Source organism: Haliotis rubra, unplaced genomic scaffold (genome assembly GCF_003918875.1).
Source record: "Haliotis rubra isolate DU_JTF1 unplaced genomic scaffold, ASM391887v1 Scf1426, whole genome shotgun sequence".
Taxonomy (NCBI): domain Eukaryota; kingdom Metazoa; phylum Mollusca; class Gastropoda; order Lepetellida; family Haliotidae; genus Haliotis; species Haliotis rubra.
This window is the reverse complement of record NW_025765366.1, coordinates 93,322-112,235: the sequence shown is the minus strand read 5'-3', so window position 1 is coordinate 112,235 and position 18,914 is coordinate 93,322. Positions and strand designations below refer to the sequence as shown.

At 42.1% G+C, this 18,914-nt stretch overlaps 1 protein-coding gene across 1 annotated transcript; it reads left to right on the top strand.

Moving 5' to 3' along the window:
* Nucleotides 1–5,584: 5,584 nt before the first annotated feature.
* Nucleotides 5,585–17,947, top strand: LOC124269169 (monocarboxylate transporter 5-like). Its single transcript, XM_046704181.1, has 6 exons — nucleotides 5,585–5,744; nucleotides 11,123–11,344; nucleotides 12,486–12,629; nucleotides 14,797–15,738; nucleotides 16,516–16,566; nucleotides 17,262–17,947. Exons 2-6 carry the CDS (start codon nucleotides 11,149–11,151, stop codon nucleotides 17,348–17,350), a joined length of 1,422 nt encoding a protein of 473 aa, XP_046560137.1. The 5' UTR covers nucleotides 5,585–5,744; nucleotides 11,123–11,148; the 3' UTR covers nucleotides 17,351–17,947.
* Nucleotides 17,948–18,914: the final 967 nt, after the last annotated feature.

The following is an 18,914-nucleotide window of genomic DNA, read 5'->3' as shown; positions in this document are numbered from 1 at the left end:
GGACTGTTCATTACATGAAGTTAATTGTTGTGTCTATGCTGCCGCTCGAACCTTGGAGGAACTTCACAGTTTCCAAAGAAAAATCATCTAATACTAAGAACAATACACCAAAGAAAAACCGGTTTCAAGTAAAACTAACGGAAACTCGAAAATACATTTCCTGGATAGAGCTGTGCCTGAAGTTAAGATCATCAGGGAGTCCTATGTCAAAACGGCAAAAGTCAATTTGGAGGAAATTAAAATTACAATACAAGACAACAAAAGAAAAGGTACTTCTCCAAATTGTCGATTCCCTTAAGGCAAAAATAAGGGTTTGGACTGAAAGAAAGAAAAAATGGGAAAAGAAAAATAAATTTATCAAACAAAATAAACTTTTTAGAAATAATGAAAAGCACTTTTACAGGCAATTGAAAACAAAGGGTGATGGTGAACATGATAAACGGCCTTCCATGGATGCCAATGAAAGGTTCTGGAAACAGTTGTGGTCTGTACCCGGCAACTGTAACCTTGAGGCACCATGGGTCCGTGATTATTACCATGCAATGCATGAGAAAGTAACTAGGTCGTTTGTCTGTTACATCTCACCAGATTGCCTGAAAAGTGTTATAAAAAAGTCCAAATCTAATACAGCTCCAGGGCCTGATGGCATTCGAAACCGGTATTGGAAACTGTTCCCCAGTGTCCAAACACCATTACTACACTGTTTTAATACTCTCGTGGACACAGGTGATGTTCCTCCATGGTTCTGCAAAGGTCGAACAATACTCCTTCCCAAAAAAGGAGACTTGACTGATCCCAAAAACTTCCGCCCTATCACATGTTTGAATACACAATACAAAATATTCACAGGGTGTTTGACAAACCTCGTGTCATCTTACTGCTCCTCCAATGATATTATTTACAGAGAGCAGAAGGGAGCAAGAAAGGGATGTTGGGGGTGCAAGGATCAACTTCTTGTACAGAAAATGATTTTGGAAGAGGCTAAAACATATCACCGCAACCTCTCCATGTGCTGGATTGACTACAAAAAAGCATACGACTCTGTTCCTCACGAATGGATTCTGAAGTCTCTTCATTGTATTGACCTCCCTCAGCGACTACTTGATTTACTCTTTAATGAGTTGCTGGTCGACTCAACTTGAGATCTACTCACAAGGGCAGGTGCAGACTTCGGAATCTATTCCAATCAAAAGGGGAATATTTCAGGGGGATTCCTTTAGTCCTTTGCTTTTTTGTCTTTCTCTAAATCCTTTGAGCTTTCTGCTCAATAACGAGGAGGGTTACCATCCCGGACCTCCTCAGCACAGATCCCCAACACCTCTTACTCATCTCCTTTACATGGATGACATCGAACTCCTTGCCAAAGGGGATTCCAATTTGAAAGAGCAGGTTCTCCTTGTCGAGTCCTTTTCTAATGATATTGGCATGACATTTGGAGCAGACAAATGTAATACTCTTCATTTGAAACGTGGCAAGGTAACTAATGATGGATCGGTCAAGTTACAAGGGGGAGGAGTTATTGAGCATCTTGTGGAAGATCAGGCCTACACCTATCTTGGAATGCAAGTTCGAGATAAGCTCCAGAATGCCCAGATTCAAGACAAACTTCGGGCCGAGTACAAATCTCGTTTAAAGAAAATCTGGAGTTCAGAGCTAAATGCTCGAAACAAGGTCAAAGCCACCAATACTTTTGCTGTGCCAGTCCTCTCCTATTCCTTTGGAGTAGTTGATTGGACGTAACAAGACATCCAGAGTCTTGACCGCCTGACCAGAAGGATCATGTCTGATAACAGAGCCCACCACCCTCGTTCCTCTCTTAACCGTGTATATATGCCAATCAATTCTGGAGGTCGGGATTTGATTAATGTGGAGGCTCTTCATGACAGAATTTTATTGTGTACTTTTGCACATATTTATTTATCGAATGTTCCTCTGGTGATGCATGTGAAGACTCATGATGAAAGCAAGGAATTCCACAGCTATTTTAAGCGTGCCAAAGTTGTTGGACAGAATCTGAAATTTGAGGTTGACTTTGCTGATGGCGACGTACTGCTGGGCGGTACAGCGATGGGAGTAAACCAGGTGACGTCCTTCACCAAGTCGGCCCAGAGTCGGTCTTTTGTGGAGAAGCTTTCTGAGAAGCCATTGCATCGTGTGTACATGCAGTGTGTTGAACAGAATAGCAATCCCACCGACTCCTTCGCCTGGATGAAGTCGGCTGGTCTTAAATGTGAAACTGAGGGCTTCCTTTTTGCTGCTCAGGACCAGTCACTTCCCACTCGTAATCGCCTAAATGTGATTCTTAAAGAGAATATTAATATGAAATGTTGACTTTGCAATGAATTCACAGAGACTGTCCAACACCTTGTCAGTGGATGCCCTTCCTTGGCACAAACAGCATATCTTAAACGACATGATGGCATGGCTCGTTGCTTTTACTACCGTCTCCGACATGCCTGTGGCTTTGACTCCGAGGTCCATCCATGGTACGACTCTGAAAATGTCCAGGGCGTCATGGAAAATGATCCTTTCAAACTTCTCTGGAATAGGCCCATATACAGCCTGCGGAGAATTCCAGCCAACAAACCTGATCTTGTCCTTTTTGATAAAGCCAATGAATTTATATATATCATTGAATTTTCTGTCCCTTTTGACAGGAATGTGATTGACAAGATTAAGGAAAAGCATGATAAATATTCGGACCTCGCCTTTGAAATGTCTCGCTTGCATCCCAAGTACACTGTCGTCAGGCTCCCCATTGTTCTCGGTGCCCTTGGTTTGGTACCTCCTGATCTCTTGGCGCAGATCAAGAGAGTGCCCGGGTTCTCCACCGGGAGCACAGCTCTTCTGACACTCTGGGTAATGCAGAAGGCTGCAGTGTTGGGGAGCCTTCATATTCTCCGGAAAGTTCTTGGTGGGTTCGACTAGGCAGCGTTTCCTGGGAGAAGTCCCATTCGCTGTCTGGGCTGCGTGTAGAGAGGGCAAGGGCCCTGAGCTGATGATGAGCCTTACCAGCCTGACTGTGCCAGGATCACCCGAACCCTCTCTGCTGCATACTATCTTTAATCTGTAAAACATAATAATAATAACTAGGATTCCCTCCTGGGCAATACTGACGGTCTTCAGACTTCCCCATACACTCCCCGTGGCTACCTTTGCTTCTACTGTTTCTTTGGACTCTATTTGGAGCGTCCATTACAGTATTTTTTAGATTAATTTGGCATTGATTCCATGCTGCTGGCGTATTCCGGTCACAGTCAGGTTGGTAAACACACTGCTGGATAGATCACATCCTGGCAATTCCAGAACACTAATTGTTTTGACTGTAGACCTAGGAACAACGGAGCTACGGCCTGTGAAAGAGGGAACTATTTCTATGGGCACTGGAAAACCAGGAAGTGGGGATTGTTGCTAGATTTTACTGATGCTTCCTTCAGCTATCTAACCACTAACGAAATGCGAAAAGGCCTAATGTTCGTGTTTGGGCCGTGATTGTGACGTAATTATTGCCTTTTACATAACAATACTGTGAAGCAAAAATGTGCCCCATTCAATTACCTACAGTTTGGTACCTTGAAAAATTAAATAGTGTTTTCGAAGAGCTGTGACATTTTTATGAACCCTATGAAAATGCATTTTGACAAAATTGACCAACTTCCAAAGACGACAAATCCACATTTCTTGAAGATATCGACATGCCTTTAGCAATCTAAGTAGTCCCGGGTGCGGGCTTTACAACGATATATCACACACGATTGTATTTGCCGTTCAGAAGAAGATTATGAAACACAGGCTCCGTCAAAACGAGCGGAAATGTGAAAATGGTAATGTTTGTGTTTGTGTCGTAATTGTGACTTCAGTATTGATTATGACATAATAATAATGTGAAGCAATCATGTTTCCCTTGCAATTATCTACCATTTGGTACCTTCAAAACTGAAATCCATTGTGTTCTGGCAGAGTTGTGACATTTCTATGAACAATATGAAAATGCGCCTTAGTAAAATTTACCAAATTCCAAGGCAATAACTCCAAAACCATTCAAGATATCGACATGCCTTGTAGTCCGGAGTGTGGAGTTTACAACCATATATCAAACAGGATTGTACTGTTTGTCGATCAGGAGAAAAATATTTTTAAACACAAGCACCGTCAAAACGCAAAAATCGACAAAATTTCAGTTTTTTCTATCATGGCGGCTAACTTCTGCTATGCGTTAAATCGAAGCAAAATGATGATGTCTACACTGGGTGAAAATTTGGTCAATTTATCTTTTATAGTTGTGAAATATTGAGGTGTTAAGATTTTGACATTTTGGGTAGTCTGCCCTTACCGGAAGCTGGAAGTTGGGATTTTGTCGACTATGTATCAATTTCAGCACTGCATCTCTGCACCCCTGAAAGTTTCATGAAAATCGACCCAGTAGTTAGTTCAGGAGAGCTGTCACGAACTTTGTACAAATAACAATGAGAAGAAGAATATTCGGATAATAACAGTAAGTCTTCCAGACTTTCGTCTGAAGACCTAATGATTATTATTTTTTTGCTGGGGTGAAACAACCTCTAAATGGGGTGAAACAGTAATGGGTGAAACAATCAGGGTGAAACAGCCTTGGGTCAATCTGTGCCGGGGTGAACGAGTTTGGGGTGAGGTAAGCCGTTACCGTGTGGAGCAATCTAGACATAATCCGTCGTAATACATGAAAATACACTTGTCAGGAATGTACTGCTCTCTAATGTATGCAGTGGCAAGGAGCTACTACACTAACGTGCCTTTGGAGCTCCTGTTTGTTTCTTGAACAACAGATACTAATCTGGCATAGTATGGAACAATCTGGAGGTCATTCTAACACGATTCTTATTCTGGACGCTCTCGTGTCACATTCCCTACAATGGACACAATACGTGAAACCCATTTGTGGTGCTCCAATCCTTGATATTGCAAAAAGCGGCGTAAAGGCTAATTCACGCACTCACTCACTCAAAACTGTGGACACCAGAGAGCAGAGCGACACAGATGTGAACCGACCGTAAAGAAATGATTCATTATTGCAGCAAACAGCATTACTGTTAATTATAAACTTTAAAAACAGATTTGAAAAAGAATCAAGTTATGACTCAATGCTTAGTGTTGACTGACGACACGGTTATATTTGTTAAAATATGAATCTACGCGTTTTCGTTTGCGTCATGGTGTATCACATTAACGCGGGACAAAATCCCAGATTGAAGCAGCCTAAAGAGGACTGTAATTTTGGTGAAACCCGAGAGTAGGATTAAGATGCCGACGAATCCAGTATCCGTATTATGATCGAAACAATCGAAAAAGGCATATACATGTATTGGACCTCGATATTCATATCACGAGCTGAAGATTTCATATGCCGCGAAACAGTCTGCACCTGCATACAGCGTAGTGTACGAGGTAAATGTAAATATATGATACATGCCCACGCGACCCCTGTGATGTGTGTCACTGTCAGACCATGAGCTGACTAAGAACACTTTAACCCTAACGCTGCCATGTCGTTACTGTATTGTACTCGACAGCTCACAGCCAGCACGTATCCAGCTAACCGCGTGGAGCTATTTCCATAACAATGTCGAAAGCAGGCCCGCACCTGTCAGATTGCTTCATGGTTTTTGGTTGTGCGGTGGGAGAAGACATTCGACGTGATTGTGCATATAGAATACGGTCCTTCTGACTGGTATTGTCAGGAGGGATGGGATTGACAGTAATTGCAGGTAAGCACCACCTCCTCAACAAATATAATCTTGCTTTACACAAATGTGATGGTTTAAGATGCATACCCTATAGAGGTAGGGTATTGATTATCATTTTCATGAGCTTCACGCCATAACAGTCACGGGTGAGTCAAATCCAGTAATACAGACGTGGTGTAGCCATGAGTCAAATCACTTGTAGACGTGGCGTAGCCATGAGTCAAATCACGTGTAGACATGGTGTAGCCATGAGTCAAATCACGTGTAGACATGGGGGTGTAGCCATGAGTCAAATCACGTGTAGACGTGGTGTAACCATGAGTCAGATCACGTGTAGACGGTGTAGCTGTGAGTCATATCACATCTAGACGTGGTTTAGCCGTGAGTCAAATCACTTGTAGACGCGGTGTAGCTGTGAGTCATATCACATGTAGACGTGGTGTAGCCATGAGTCAAATCACGTGTGGACGTGGTCTAGCCATAAGTCAAATCACGTGTGGACGTGGTGTAGCCATGAGTCAAATCATGTGTAGACGTGGTGTAGCCATAAGTCAAATCACGTGTAGACAATATGTACTGACAGAGCAGCGTTACGTAACACTCACGTCTCTACAATCTCTGTCTTGCAGATTGGTCTTGTTCAGTACACGACGTTGAGACAGGGCCAGACTGCATCGAAATACAAATGAACACATACACTACCCATCAAAACGTTAGTGACTGAGTTGAGTTGAGTTTTACGCCGCACTCAACAATATTCCAGCTGTATGGCGGCGGTGTGTGAATAATCGAGTCCGGACCAGACAGTCCAGTGATAAACAGCATGAGCATCGACCTGCGCAATTGGGAACCGATGACAAAGCAACCTTATCGCTACGCCGGTCGTAAGTCTATGTTAAGGTATGGGAGTTACGAACACCTTAGCGCTAAGATTGCTTTGTACAAGGGCACCCTGGCCAGCGAGCCTGACCACCCGATCCCGTTAGTCGCCTCTTACGACAAGCATGGGTTACTGAAGGTTCATTCTAGCCCGGACCTTCACGGGTTCACAATTTTAGACTCAGTTAAAGCACGCACTATATGTTATGTTTGTATATGTGGTTACATCGAAGAAGAATTTCTCCACTAACTTGGGGGGAACTAACAGCAAACCATCTGCAGATGAATTGCACGGATATCATGAATCAAATTGCTGAAACGCTTGGGCACATATCGTGCATGTGAACAGCTGCGTTGTGGTGTTAAGTTTCGTTAAGAATTCACAATTTTTCACTGAGTTTAATAATCAATAATCTTTTCAACGTTACGCATTTGGTTTACAATGCATCAGTTCATTTGTATACAGTATCCTTAAACTGTATAGTTGAGTTGAGTTGAGTTGGGCTTTACGTCCCATCGGCATTATTCCAGCCATATAGTGACGAGAACAAGTCTACATTAATGAACATTCTAAGTTACAGAGTCAAAATGAGTTTTATTTCAAAAACATATATTCATTACATTGTCATTTAAAAACAGAAACAGTCATAGCGCTAAATTTAAAGGCAAGCAATTTGTTAGTCACATTACACAGTTGCAATTTATGATACAGATCAACTTCCCTCAGGTAGTTCACTATCAGATGAGCGCTCACGCGGGAGAACAAATCAGATTTGTTGCATCATAAGTCCACTGCAGACGATAAGTCCACACAGTCAAGCAGAATATGCTTGATGGTGAAAACCTCATCGCAAGAGACACACATGGGGGGTCCACCCCCATCCGTTTTCAGCAGATAGTCATGAGTAAACCGACTGTGGCCAATACGACATCGTCGTAAAATTACCTCATCACGTCTTGACTGACAACCCTAGTAGGTATATTTGAAACGACTTTTAGCAAGTCAAGAGCCTTCAAACACTTTGTTTTCAAATATTTTATGTGTGGTAGGAATGTCAAGTCGCGGTCGAATATGAGTCCCAGGAATTTGGCCTCTTCTACTACCTTGATAGGGTTACCATCTAAGGATAGGTCTGGATCCTTGTGTGGTTTGTATTTACAACAAAAGTGAATACAATTTGTTTGGATTTTGAAAACTTAAAGTCATTTTCGTTGGCCCATTTTTGGATTTTGTTAAGGCAGAGTTGTAGCTGCCTTTCTCTTGCGTGCATGTTCTTACCACGACATGATATATTGAAATCGTCCACGAAAAAGGGACCCATCAACACAGCTGTTCAAAATGTTAGTGAGGCTGTTGATTTTGATGCTAAAAAGTGTGACAGACAGGATGCTGCCTTGAGGGACGCCCTGGTGTTGGTGGAAATAATCAGACAATGTGGAACCTACCAGTACTTGAAATTGTATGTTGTTTAAAAACTGAGATATGAACTGAAGTAATCTGCCCCTCAATCCAAATTCCTGTAAATCTTTTAAGATACCATGTTTCTACGTTGTATCGTATGTTTTTTTCAATCGAAATTTTGCAAAATCTAGTTTGGATCAGTTGACTAAAGTAATTGGTTACATTTACACTAGTGAATCTAAACTTGTGATGGGTAGTATATTTAAAATTACCTTCAAGGATACATATTGAGGGTATTTCTTGTAAGATTGCGTGGTTTTAAGGCTTAACAACTATAAAACTACGGAAAAGCAACTGATCTGGGTGAAATTGTTCAGTGGGGCACAACATTTTCTTGATAGTGTACATACCTGAGCAAAACGGAGGGGATGTCCATTGTTGTAGCAGCTATTTATGATGGTGACACCTGCGGGATGACGGTCATACCAGCAATCTAAGATGGTGATCCCACCAACTGGTGATGATGTTGATCCCACCAACCCGTGATGATGTTGATCCCACCAACCAGTGATAATGTTGATCCCACCAACCGTCGATGATGTTGATCCCACCAACCCGTGATGATGTTGATCCCACCAACCCGTGATGATGTTGATCCCACCAACCGGTGATGATGCTGACCCGCAACCTTTCAATGTCACATCAGCAACGCATGGCCACACCAACACCCTATGGTGGTCAAACCAGTAACATGTAATGGTCATCCAAGAAACTCGTGATGAGCATACCAAGGTGTTCATACCAGAAACGTATACTGAAAGCCATGAAAAACGCAATTGGTATTTGTTGTCCTGAAACTTACAAAAGCTCTATTGAAGATTTTTTTCCTGCGATACAGAGATAAAAGGCTGTTATTCTCGCCCATTTCGAGTTCGAGTCCCGGAGCATTCCTCTCACATGAACTTTGATACTTAAAACTGAACCTTTGACATTTCATGAAACACGTTGTGCACATGCATTACCTGCACCCAGGTCCTGTAAAAGCACAAGGAATTGTGGAACTCAATCACTTTGAGAAAATGCCACACTTGACACAAGACGAAAGGAACCAGGTTATCGGTATGGTCAGCCAAGGTGCTTCAGATGTGATGAGTGCCAGGCACTTTAATGTGCATCCATGCACTGTAAGTCGACACAGACAATGTTTTCGGGCTACCGGAAGTGTTGCTGATCGTCCGCGACTTGGTGCACCACCTGTGATAACAGCTCGACAAAACCGCAATATCCGAGTTTCACACTTGCGAAATTTGTTCCAAACAGCTGATGATTAGGCAAGGAGAACAATTTGGACATTGGGCAAGTCAATGTCATTTCAACGCCCAAAAGGTGCAAGGACGCCTTGCTGCCTTCAACATCTGGTGTCGTCATCCGTACCGTGTTCCAACCTAATTGCATCGCCATAGACTTGCCAGACAGCGATGGGCAGCAAATGGGGCCAATCTTGGCAACAGGACATGGCCAGATGTCATTTTTTTCAGATGAATCCAGATTTAACTTATCCTTTGCAGATGATTTATAAGGAGAAAGACTTGCGCCAAACTGTGTCCTTGAACATGATCGTTTTGGAGGGTGTGGTGTCATGATCAGACCACAATCAGAGGCTGCAGACCATCCAACAGCTGTTCCTGAGAAATGTGTGTCTTTCAATGCACCACAGACTGCGAGCATGTCTTGCAGCGCACGGTGGACACACCCGATATAGACTGCAAGTGACCCCTCCTTTCCTTGATGTCGTTGTTGCGTCACTGATGTTGTTGTTGACTGGACATTTTCGGATGAAATTACATGTATTCACAGATGTTCCCTTAAAACATATCTGCCAGTCAGGTTTAAATATGTTGATATTAGTGTGAGTAAAGAAAGTATGAATGTCAAATTGCATTTTTAATGGCTTTCAGTATATGATGAGCATACTGGAAACCTATATTTGCCATAGCGACGTGCAATAGTTAGAACAACCAATGATGGTTAAAATCATCAACCTAAGTCTGTCATACCAGCAAGCTAATAGTATGTAACTCTAACCCACTTTGATCATGTCAGCAACCCATATTTGTCATACCAGCAACTTATCACGATCATGTCGGCTACCCATGTTGGTATTACCAGCAACTTATCACGATCATGTCAGCAACCCATGTTGGTCATACCAGCAACTTATCACGATCATGTGAGCAACCCATGTTGGTCGTACCAACAACTTATCGCGATCATGTCGGCTACCCATGTTGGTCATACCAGCAGCTTCTTATCACGATCATGTCAACAACCCATGTTGGTCGTACCAGCAAGATATCACGTTCCTGTCCCCAACCAATGTCGGTTATACTAGCATCTATTGTCGGTCGTACCAGCGACATATGTTGGTCATACCAGAAACGTATCATGTTCAGGCGCCAACCTAACTTGCTGAATTATGAGAGTTTACCCTGAATTTCACGTTGTGTTTGCCTGACGTTTTGATGACCTATACTTACGCCTGCATTTGACCTCTGATGGGTCATTGTCTAAGTATCAACGTTCACCTAGCTGGACAATCTCTAACACCTTCTCGTGTTGTACAGTGTTGACTTGTTATCAGCAGCGGTATTCAGCCATACTTCAGGGTGGCTGTGCTGTCTATGAGGCTGTGCAAACAGACTAGATGCCTTCAGCAAATCTCCACGTTAATGATAAGCGTAAATGCAACATTGGAGTGGAGTTCGGATGCTGACAGATGAATCAATGAATATTAGGTCAGTGCATACGATCAGAAAAACATCTATAATTCACTGAATAAAAATATGTTTAGCATACAGTACTTGGCAGCTAGTGATATAATTGTTCGAAATCGAGTTGGTGTAATCAGTACTCGCTAGGGCGAAACGCATCTGGTGTTTTCCGTTTCGGTCTGCCATGAATTATATGAATTATGTAAGTAATTATGATTCATTTGTAATATGTTTCTAACATCATGTCACTCACTGATGTAAATAACAATACAGGATCAAGATATGGTCAGCCATGTAAGTGTATTTAAACATGTCATTCTGATTATGTGCATTGCTTCTATACACAGACTGCCATTCCCTGAACCCGTGAAAGATGGCGCACAGGAACGATATCGACCATGGGTACGCATGGGTGGCCCTAGGCGCAGCACTCAGCATTCAGCTTATGGTGGCTTTCGTTGTGTTTTCATCAGGAGTCATTAACATCGCCATCATGGAAGAGGTGGAGAATGACATCACAAAAACGTCATGGATTGGATCATGTCAGAGTGGCACATTCACGCTTTTAGGTAGGACATACATGTAAACATTGATATGCACTGTAGATTTATGCATCAACCTTGTACCAATAGAAGCGGCAGGTATGAGAGAAAAAAGGGCAACAATCATTTTCATATATTGGTGTAGCATGACACACAAGAACATTCAACACAGCAGAACAATCGAAATCAGGGATTACATCGAACACATGCAGCCAAAATGCTGATGACGAATGTATAATGAAATTATTATTATTTACTATAGGATATTTATTTAGCGCACATATCCACGCAACTAATACATTATCAAGGCCGTGGGTTTCTTTCACTCGAGCATTGGATGTCAATATCAAAGGCACATCATACTATCAATCTCAGCACTCATTCACCAACTGATTCGTAGGTTCTTTTAAGTGCACAGAGTTGTGTACTGTACACTAGGGGTTGTGACAACACTGAAAGAGCTGCACACAAAGTTGTACCCCTGCTTTTTTACACCCGGTCACAGGTTGCCTCTATCCCATTACCTTAAGCTCGCTGGAGCACTAGCCTGGCGCCCAAGACAGTTCACCTACCATGCATATGAAATATACTCGTGATGGCTAAGCCACGCCTACCTGGCAACATGTTTCTATAACTATTCGTAGTCGCGCTTGCTTCTTTTCGAGAAACACGCAACAAACTTTCATTTGCGTACATGCAAATCAATAATTCTGTGTAGACAACGCATTGATATGAGGATTAATGTATGTCATTAGATCTCTTGTGATCACCCGAGGATATACGTTTGCATCCAAGAACATGTATACCGTACGTGCGTCCTTTTTTTGCATTGTCATGTTTGAAATTGTCGGATACGCATAAGATCCACGCCTCTCATTTCAGCTGTATGGTGGAGGTCTATAAATAATCGAATCTGGACCAGGCAATTCAGTGATCAACAGTGTACACATCGATAAATGCAAGATCGATACGATGACATGTGTCAGTCAAGTTAGCGAGTCTGACCACCCGATCCGGTTTGTCGCCTCTTAAAACAAGCAAAACCAATTCTAACCTAGATATTGATGTCAACCGGGGTTCCTTAAGTTCATACGTACATAGGCAAATATCTGTCGTTGTCAATGCTTCATCAAAGATGTTATCCCCTTCAAATATGTTCTTCCCGCAGGTCCTGTGTCTGGTATCATTCAACATCGTGTTGGTTCCAAATTGACAACATTTGGTGGTGCAATTCTGGTGTTACTAGGCATGACTATCGCTTCGTTTTGTCGGACAGTAACAGGGCTGTTGGTTACATACGGATTTATTTCAGGTAAGCTCTCGCGTTATGTTCCAAATTTAAAATATGTAGCCTTAATATATCAAACCATTGTGTCTCGCATTTCGCAAGGATATTAGATATGAGGCAATAAGAGGCAATGCGTGTGAAACGACATCAATGAGTGAATGAGTTGGGTTTTACGCAGCTTTTAGCAACATTGGAGCAATATCACGGCGGGGGACATCAGAAATGGGCTTCACGCATCAAGGTATATATTGCCACCTAACTGAGCCTAACCACTATATTACTGAAACATGTTTCGAATCCACAGCCTCAGAGTCAGGCACCTGATCGCCAGCACACAAAGTGCCGTCTAACCCGCTCAGCCGCCGCGAGTTCCACAAAAATGGAAGTAGAACAGATGGTAGTCTGGACCACAAACCCATCTGATAAGTGTAAATTGACCCAACTCCAAAGGCCGAAAGCTATGAATACGCAATGTCATTTAGAAAGCGGTCAAGTGTAACGTATGTTTTATGAGATTACAATTTCTCTGTAAGGAAGAAACTTTCTCTGAGGGTGTGGTTTCGAATCCCTGATGGGACTCAACCCAACACGCGTACTAGAATCTGCACTTTACTGAGAAAGTGTAGTCCCAAACGCAACATGTGTTACATTCGACCACTTTCTAAATGGCATTGTGTATTCACACGATATCAAAGGAAAGGGGTGTAAGGAGGACTACACACCATGTTCGTTTCAGGACAAATTCCTTTGAAACAGTACACGCTTTTCAAGACAATAGATTGAGCTACAAAATTAGACATAAATCACAAAATATCGAAGCCGTATTTTGTAAGTTAGGGTCTTCGGAAGCTCTGAAATTCAAAGCCACAATACCTGTTCACTGGCACCGCATACTAAATCTATTCGCTTTAAATGTATGTGTATTAGTTTATATTGGTAAATATAGTCCCGTCAGTGACAGTTTGTATATTGATGCTATTTTTGGCGTTACAAGCCCCCGTGAAACAATACGGACACGATTTCAATAACATAATATTCAACAATACAATATCGAACTTATAATGCTCCTCTCTGAGTTTCTTCTCATCAGGAACCTGGAGGTAACCCTGGTAAATATCGCACTGTATTGTCACTGAGAACATTTGCGTAGATCGTATCATGTATCGACATTGAGTGTAATCCTATAAAGTCGATATAGTTTCCAGTGTACACAATGTTCCTATGTCACATATACAGTCTAGCGCGAATGTTTGGAATATATGAGCAGTCCTTCTGTTCACATGCACCAAATATCACAGCACTGGTTGCATAACGTTTATTTGCTGGTGAATTGGTATATTCCTTGGATGGGCAGGGGTACATACAGGCTAAGCATAGATGATAGATCGCTTGTGGAAGCCGCGCTGGCTGACCGGGTTAGACGGCTGACTTTGTGTGCCGGCAATTGGGTGCCTGCCTCTATGGATGTGGGTTCGAATCCCCAATGGGATTCAAACCAACAAGAATCTGCACTTTATTGATAAAATGTAATCCCAAATGTAACATGTGTTACATTCACTTTCTAAATGGCATCGTGTATTCATATAGCTTGACTATTACTAAGTGTGGCGTTAAACAACAAACACATCTATTACTAGGCAGGGGATAGACTTACAATGTCTCTGCAAGGCATTCATTACATTGCTTAGTGAAACGCTTGCATAGAGAAACAGAATGGAACACTGCATAACACATAAGAGACGCGGCGTGCTTGCGCTAAGGCTTGCTAATGTGTGTCATGGGTATGACGACCTTGTTCAATGGTAATTGTGTTAACGCTCCGAAGGGAATTACCTTACACAGCAGATTGCCATTGTATGCCTTTGTAGTCTTTTCATATCGATGTCTGTTGACTTACTTGACGGAGGACCAAAGACCGTCACGGTCATGACTGAATAATATATTAACCAGATCTGTTATTTTGCAAGTGTCGTAGTGAAGTAGCAAGCAAGAGTCCTTGTCGATAGAACAACAAATAGCTGGAATGTTGCTGAGTTAGACGTTAAAGAACAAACAGACACGCTGTTGTTCGTGTTGTTAATCACGTGTTACCGGCGGTGAGTTAATTAATTATTAATCAGTGGAATATTGCTGACTGCGACGTAAAACAATATGTATTCGCTACTTAATTTATAATCTTTTGCCTTTTTAGGCTTTGGATTATCCCTTTGTGGAAACGTGGTGGGCGTGGTCCCTGGTCACTACTTCGAGAAGAGGAGGCCAGCAGCCTATGGCGTATGCATGGCAGGAGGTGCTCTGGGGCTGTTCATAGCAGGTCCACTCACAAGATACCTTCTTGACCAATATAATCTGCATGGAACTTTGTTGATAATGGGGGCCATTTCTTTCCATATGTCAATTGCGGCATCCTTACTGCGAAAACCACCAATACCTTCCAACGAATCTTTCATAGTTGTCCACAAAGACGAAGATGATGTATCAGCCAAAGAAGCATCCATTCAAGACTCCGATGAAATGTTTCCGAGAAGTGATACGACACTTGCTGGTACAAACCCTACGAAAGATACCAACACAGATCAAACAACAATCCCATTTCTCTCAGAAGACATCACACCTCGAACACAGACCAACGAGGAACCGAAAACCCAATGTTATAATATACGACTGTTGTTAAAAATAATGACAAAAAGGGATTTTCTTATGTACAACTTTGCAATCTTGTTCTGGTCGCTAGGCGACGCGTCCTGTATATTCCATCTTCCGAACTATGCAGAAATTAAAGGCAGCTCACCACGACAGGCAGCAAGTCTGTTAAGTGCAATGGGAGCCGGTGGCATCTTCACGAGGGTAGTCATCGGTCTGATGGCTTCCAGTCCCAGTACGGAATACACGTTGCTTCAGTTCGGGATTGTTGGTGTTACTGGACTCATCACCATCTTCTTTCCCCTGTTTTCCAGTACATATCACTGCCAGATAGCGTTTGCATTATTGTATGGCTTGTACAGCCATGGAACAAATTCATTGATGGGACCATTAACTATACAACTTACCAGTTTGTCTGACGTTGCTATGAGTTTTGGAATTGTGTATTTCTCTTGTGGAATTGGATATCTCTTGGGACCAGTCATTGCAAGTAAGTTTGGAAGACATGCACAATTTGTATTAGTTAAATTCAATTTAAATTATTAAAATAACATTTAGAGTTCACAAACCGCCTTTCCGAGCTAGAAGCTGCTAAAATGCGTTTAACATGAGGCATTCGGTTCCTCTGCAAGCTGAGTATGAAATTACGTGCCCATTGAAAGTCTTATGTGAATAAACCGTACAAAGTTTGATAAATTGGATCGGATACAAGATGGCACCAAGGGTACAACTACGGGAGGGATTGGGTGTCTGTGTGAGGCCATTATCAGAATAGTTCCCTGGGTACCTCGTGTTTGAAAAGCCGATTTAACTTAGGAGTTAATCCGTTGTCAGCAGGTCAATGTAGCACGACAACATGGTTTATTTTACCGTCAGCCACAAATGACATCAGTACTAAGAATACGTGATGCACGTTGAATTTTACATTTGAGAACGTTCATGTTAAAAGTACAAGACAACTTTAATGTGAACAGACATGCTAAACTCGTTTTGATTATATTTATCATCGATAATATATTGCCGAGCAAATTGAGTATACACCAATATTAAAGAGTTGCTTAACATGTAACAAGGGTTATATGATGATTATATTGAATATGGGTTTCAATTTGGAACACATGTTTGCAGCAGGTCGTCGGTGACTGTTCTCAATCCAGCAAGTTTTAGATGTGTGCATCAAATACAATACGATGAAATGTAAAAATTCTTTTGACAGGAATACATGATTCAAATAAGGCGTGTTAATGATGTTTATGTGTCTTTTCAGGCTTCATTTATGACGTCACACAAGTGTATGATTACACGTTCGTGTTCGGAGGTACGACTTTCAATAATACATGTCTATATACAAAAACATTCACATTTATGTGTGGCGTATTGAGTAAGTGAGTGAGTTTAGTTTTACGCCGCACTCGGCAATATCCCAGCTATATGGCTGCGATCGGTAAGATGACATGTGTCAACCAAGTGAACGAGCCTGACCACCCGATCCCGTTAGTCGTTTCTTACGACAAGCATGAGTTACTGAAGACCAAATCTAACCCGAATCTTCACGGGTCGTGGTGTATGGAGTAAGATTATATACTAACCCGGTTTGAAATCAAAGCAATGTTAATTTCTACCATAATATTCGATGTAAGACAAATGGTCATAGTATTCGGCATGACATACCACTGTTATTTTGAGGTGTGCACAGAAACCCGGATATCATGGGATCATGGGATCGCATCCCAATTGATCCATATGGGGTGTCGTGGGTTTGTGAATGACCTGTTGCTGTTCCTCCGAGTCGATCGTTTAAAATCTTAGTACGAAGATTGATGGTGCAGCGCGCCAGTATTTTCACACAGTTGAAGTAATATGTTAGGACCAGTTGCTGCCTGGTTAAAACTGTGGGGAACCAAATTATTTTACCCTAGAATATAGATTCATATTTATTATAACGTACTATTAATAGGAAAAGTACATTAAACAAATCGAGGCAAAGAATAATTGTTATTTCTGCATTTTCAGGTGCATGTTTCTTGCTAAGTTCTATGTCGACGGCAGGAATAAGTCTTTTCCAAACAACGGTGATTCCAGACAGAACATTATCGATATAACGGGATACTGTTTTGTGAATGAACACATAAGAAAACCTGCGATTTCCAACATCCTTCACCATGCAATACAGTGATAGCACACATCGAATTGAGGCATGTTGCATGTCTACCGGAAAACCAGGATATGCTGATTGTCTTGTGAACACCTGGTGTCATCACTGATGATCTTGTCCTACAATTGTCACCCTCATTTTCAAGCTCGATAGAATCTGTTTCCTCAGGTAATAGGGACTGATGTTTGAAGGGACGTGGTGGTGTCCACGCCGTTACCTACTCGATGTGAGTGAATTTAGTTTTACGCCGCATCATTCCAGCAAGATCACGACAGGGGAACACCAGAAACTAGCTTCCGATATTGCACCCGTCTGTTGAATCGAACCCGGATCTTCGGTGTGACGAGCGAACGCTTTAACCACTACGCTACTCCACCCTTCCCAAGTATATGTGAGGTGTACGAAACAATAATTGTATAAAATATGCTGGTGTTTAAGTTATCCGTCACTGACCACAAGTGACATACTCCATATAGTAATGCCCGATTAACAGGGTTGGGACGAAGCTTAATGTATCCTCTATGGTGGACCACGTGAGGTTTGTTTGTGAAGTAAAAAACGATTTAACCACAATTAGCATTACCATATTAGTTTGATATAATTTTAATTTCAACATCGGTTGCATTTTGCTTTGATTGTCTTTGTGAGTGAGTGAGTGAGTTTAGTTTTACGCTTTTAGCAATATTCCAGCAATATCATGGGGACACCAGAAATAGGTTTCACACATTGTATCCATGTGGGGAATCGAACCCGGGTCTTCAGCGTGACTAGCGAACGCCTTAACCCCTAGGCTGCTCCGCCGCCCTTCTGGGAAGAAGAACGATTGTAATAAATGTCTGCGTCATGACCATAAAAGTGACTGGTTGCATGACGGGATTGGCACTTACGAAACGTGCCCACATGATCAAGGGGGGTTAACCCATCAGCAAGCAGCGGGATGACACTCTGCAATAAAATACATTTTGTGCACGATGTACATGCGGTCGTAAAAAATCATAAAATGTCAGGTTGTTGTAAATTCCCGATTATATATGTACATGTTAAGTGTGCGGCTTTCTTTCGGAACACGGCTCGCATTCAAATGTTGAAACACGGTTGGAAATGTGTTCTTGACATCGTGATCGTTATGTGTTATCATATCTCAATATACACTTTCACTTACATTGGGACCATGTGCCGTATGCGCATATTGGTTTCTTATGGCGTCTTCATATTATTATTATAGGTTATTTATATAGCGCACATATCCACGCAACTTTTACATGCTCAAGGCGCTGATATTTTTTTCCATCGATGATAGGATGACAATCTCAACAGCACATCGTCTTATCAATCTCAACTCCCTGGGGATCATACCCCCTTGCAGCCTCTAGCTGCACCGAGTTATTGTGGCTTCTCTCATCCTAACGAGGTACCCTTTCACAGCTGGGTGGACTGGGACACACAGTCACAGTACTTTGTCCAAGTTTACTGAACGTTGCTGTACCCGCAACTAGGTGTTTGCATGCATT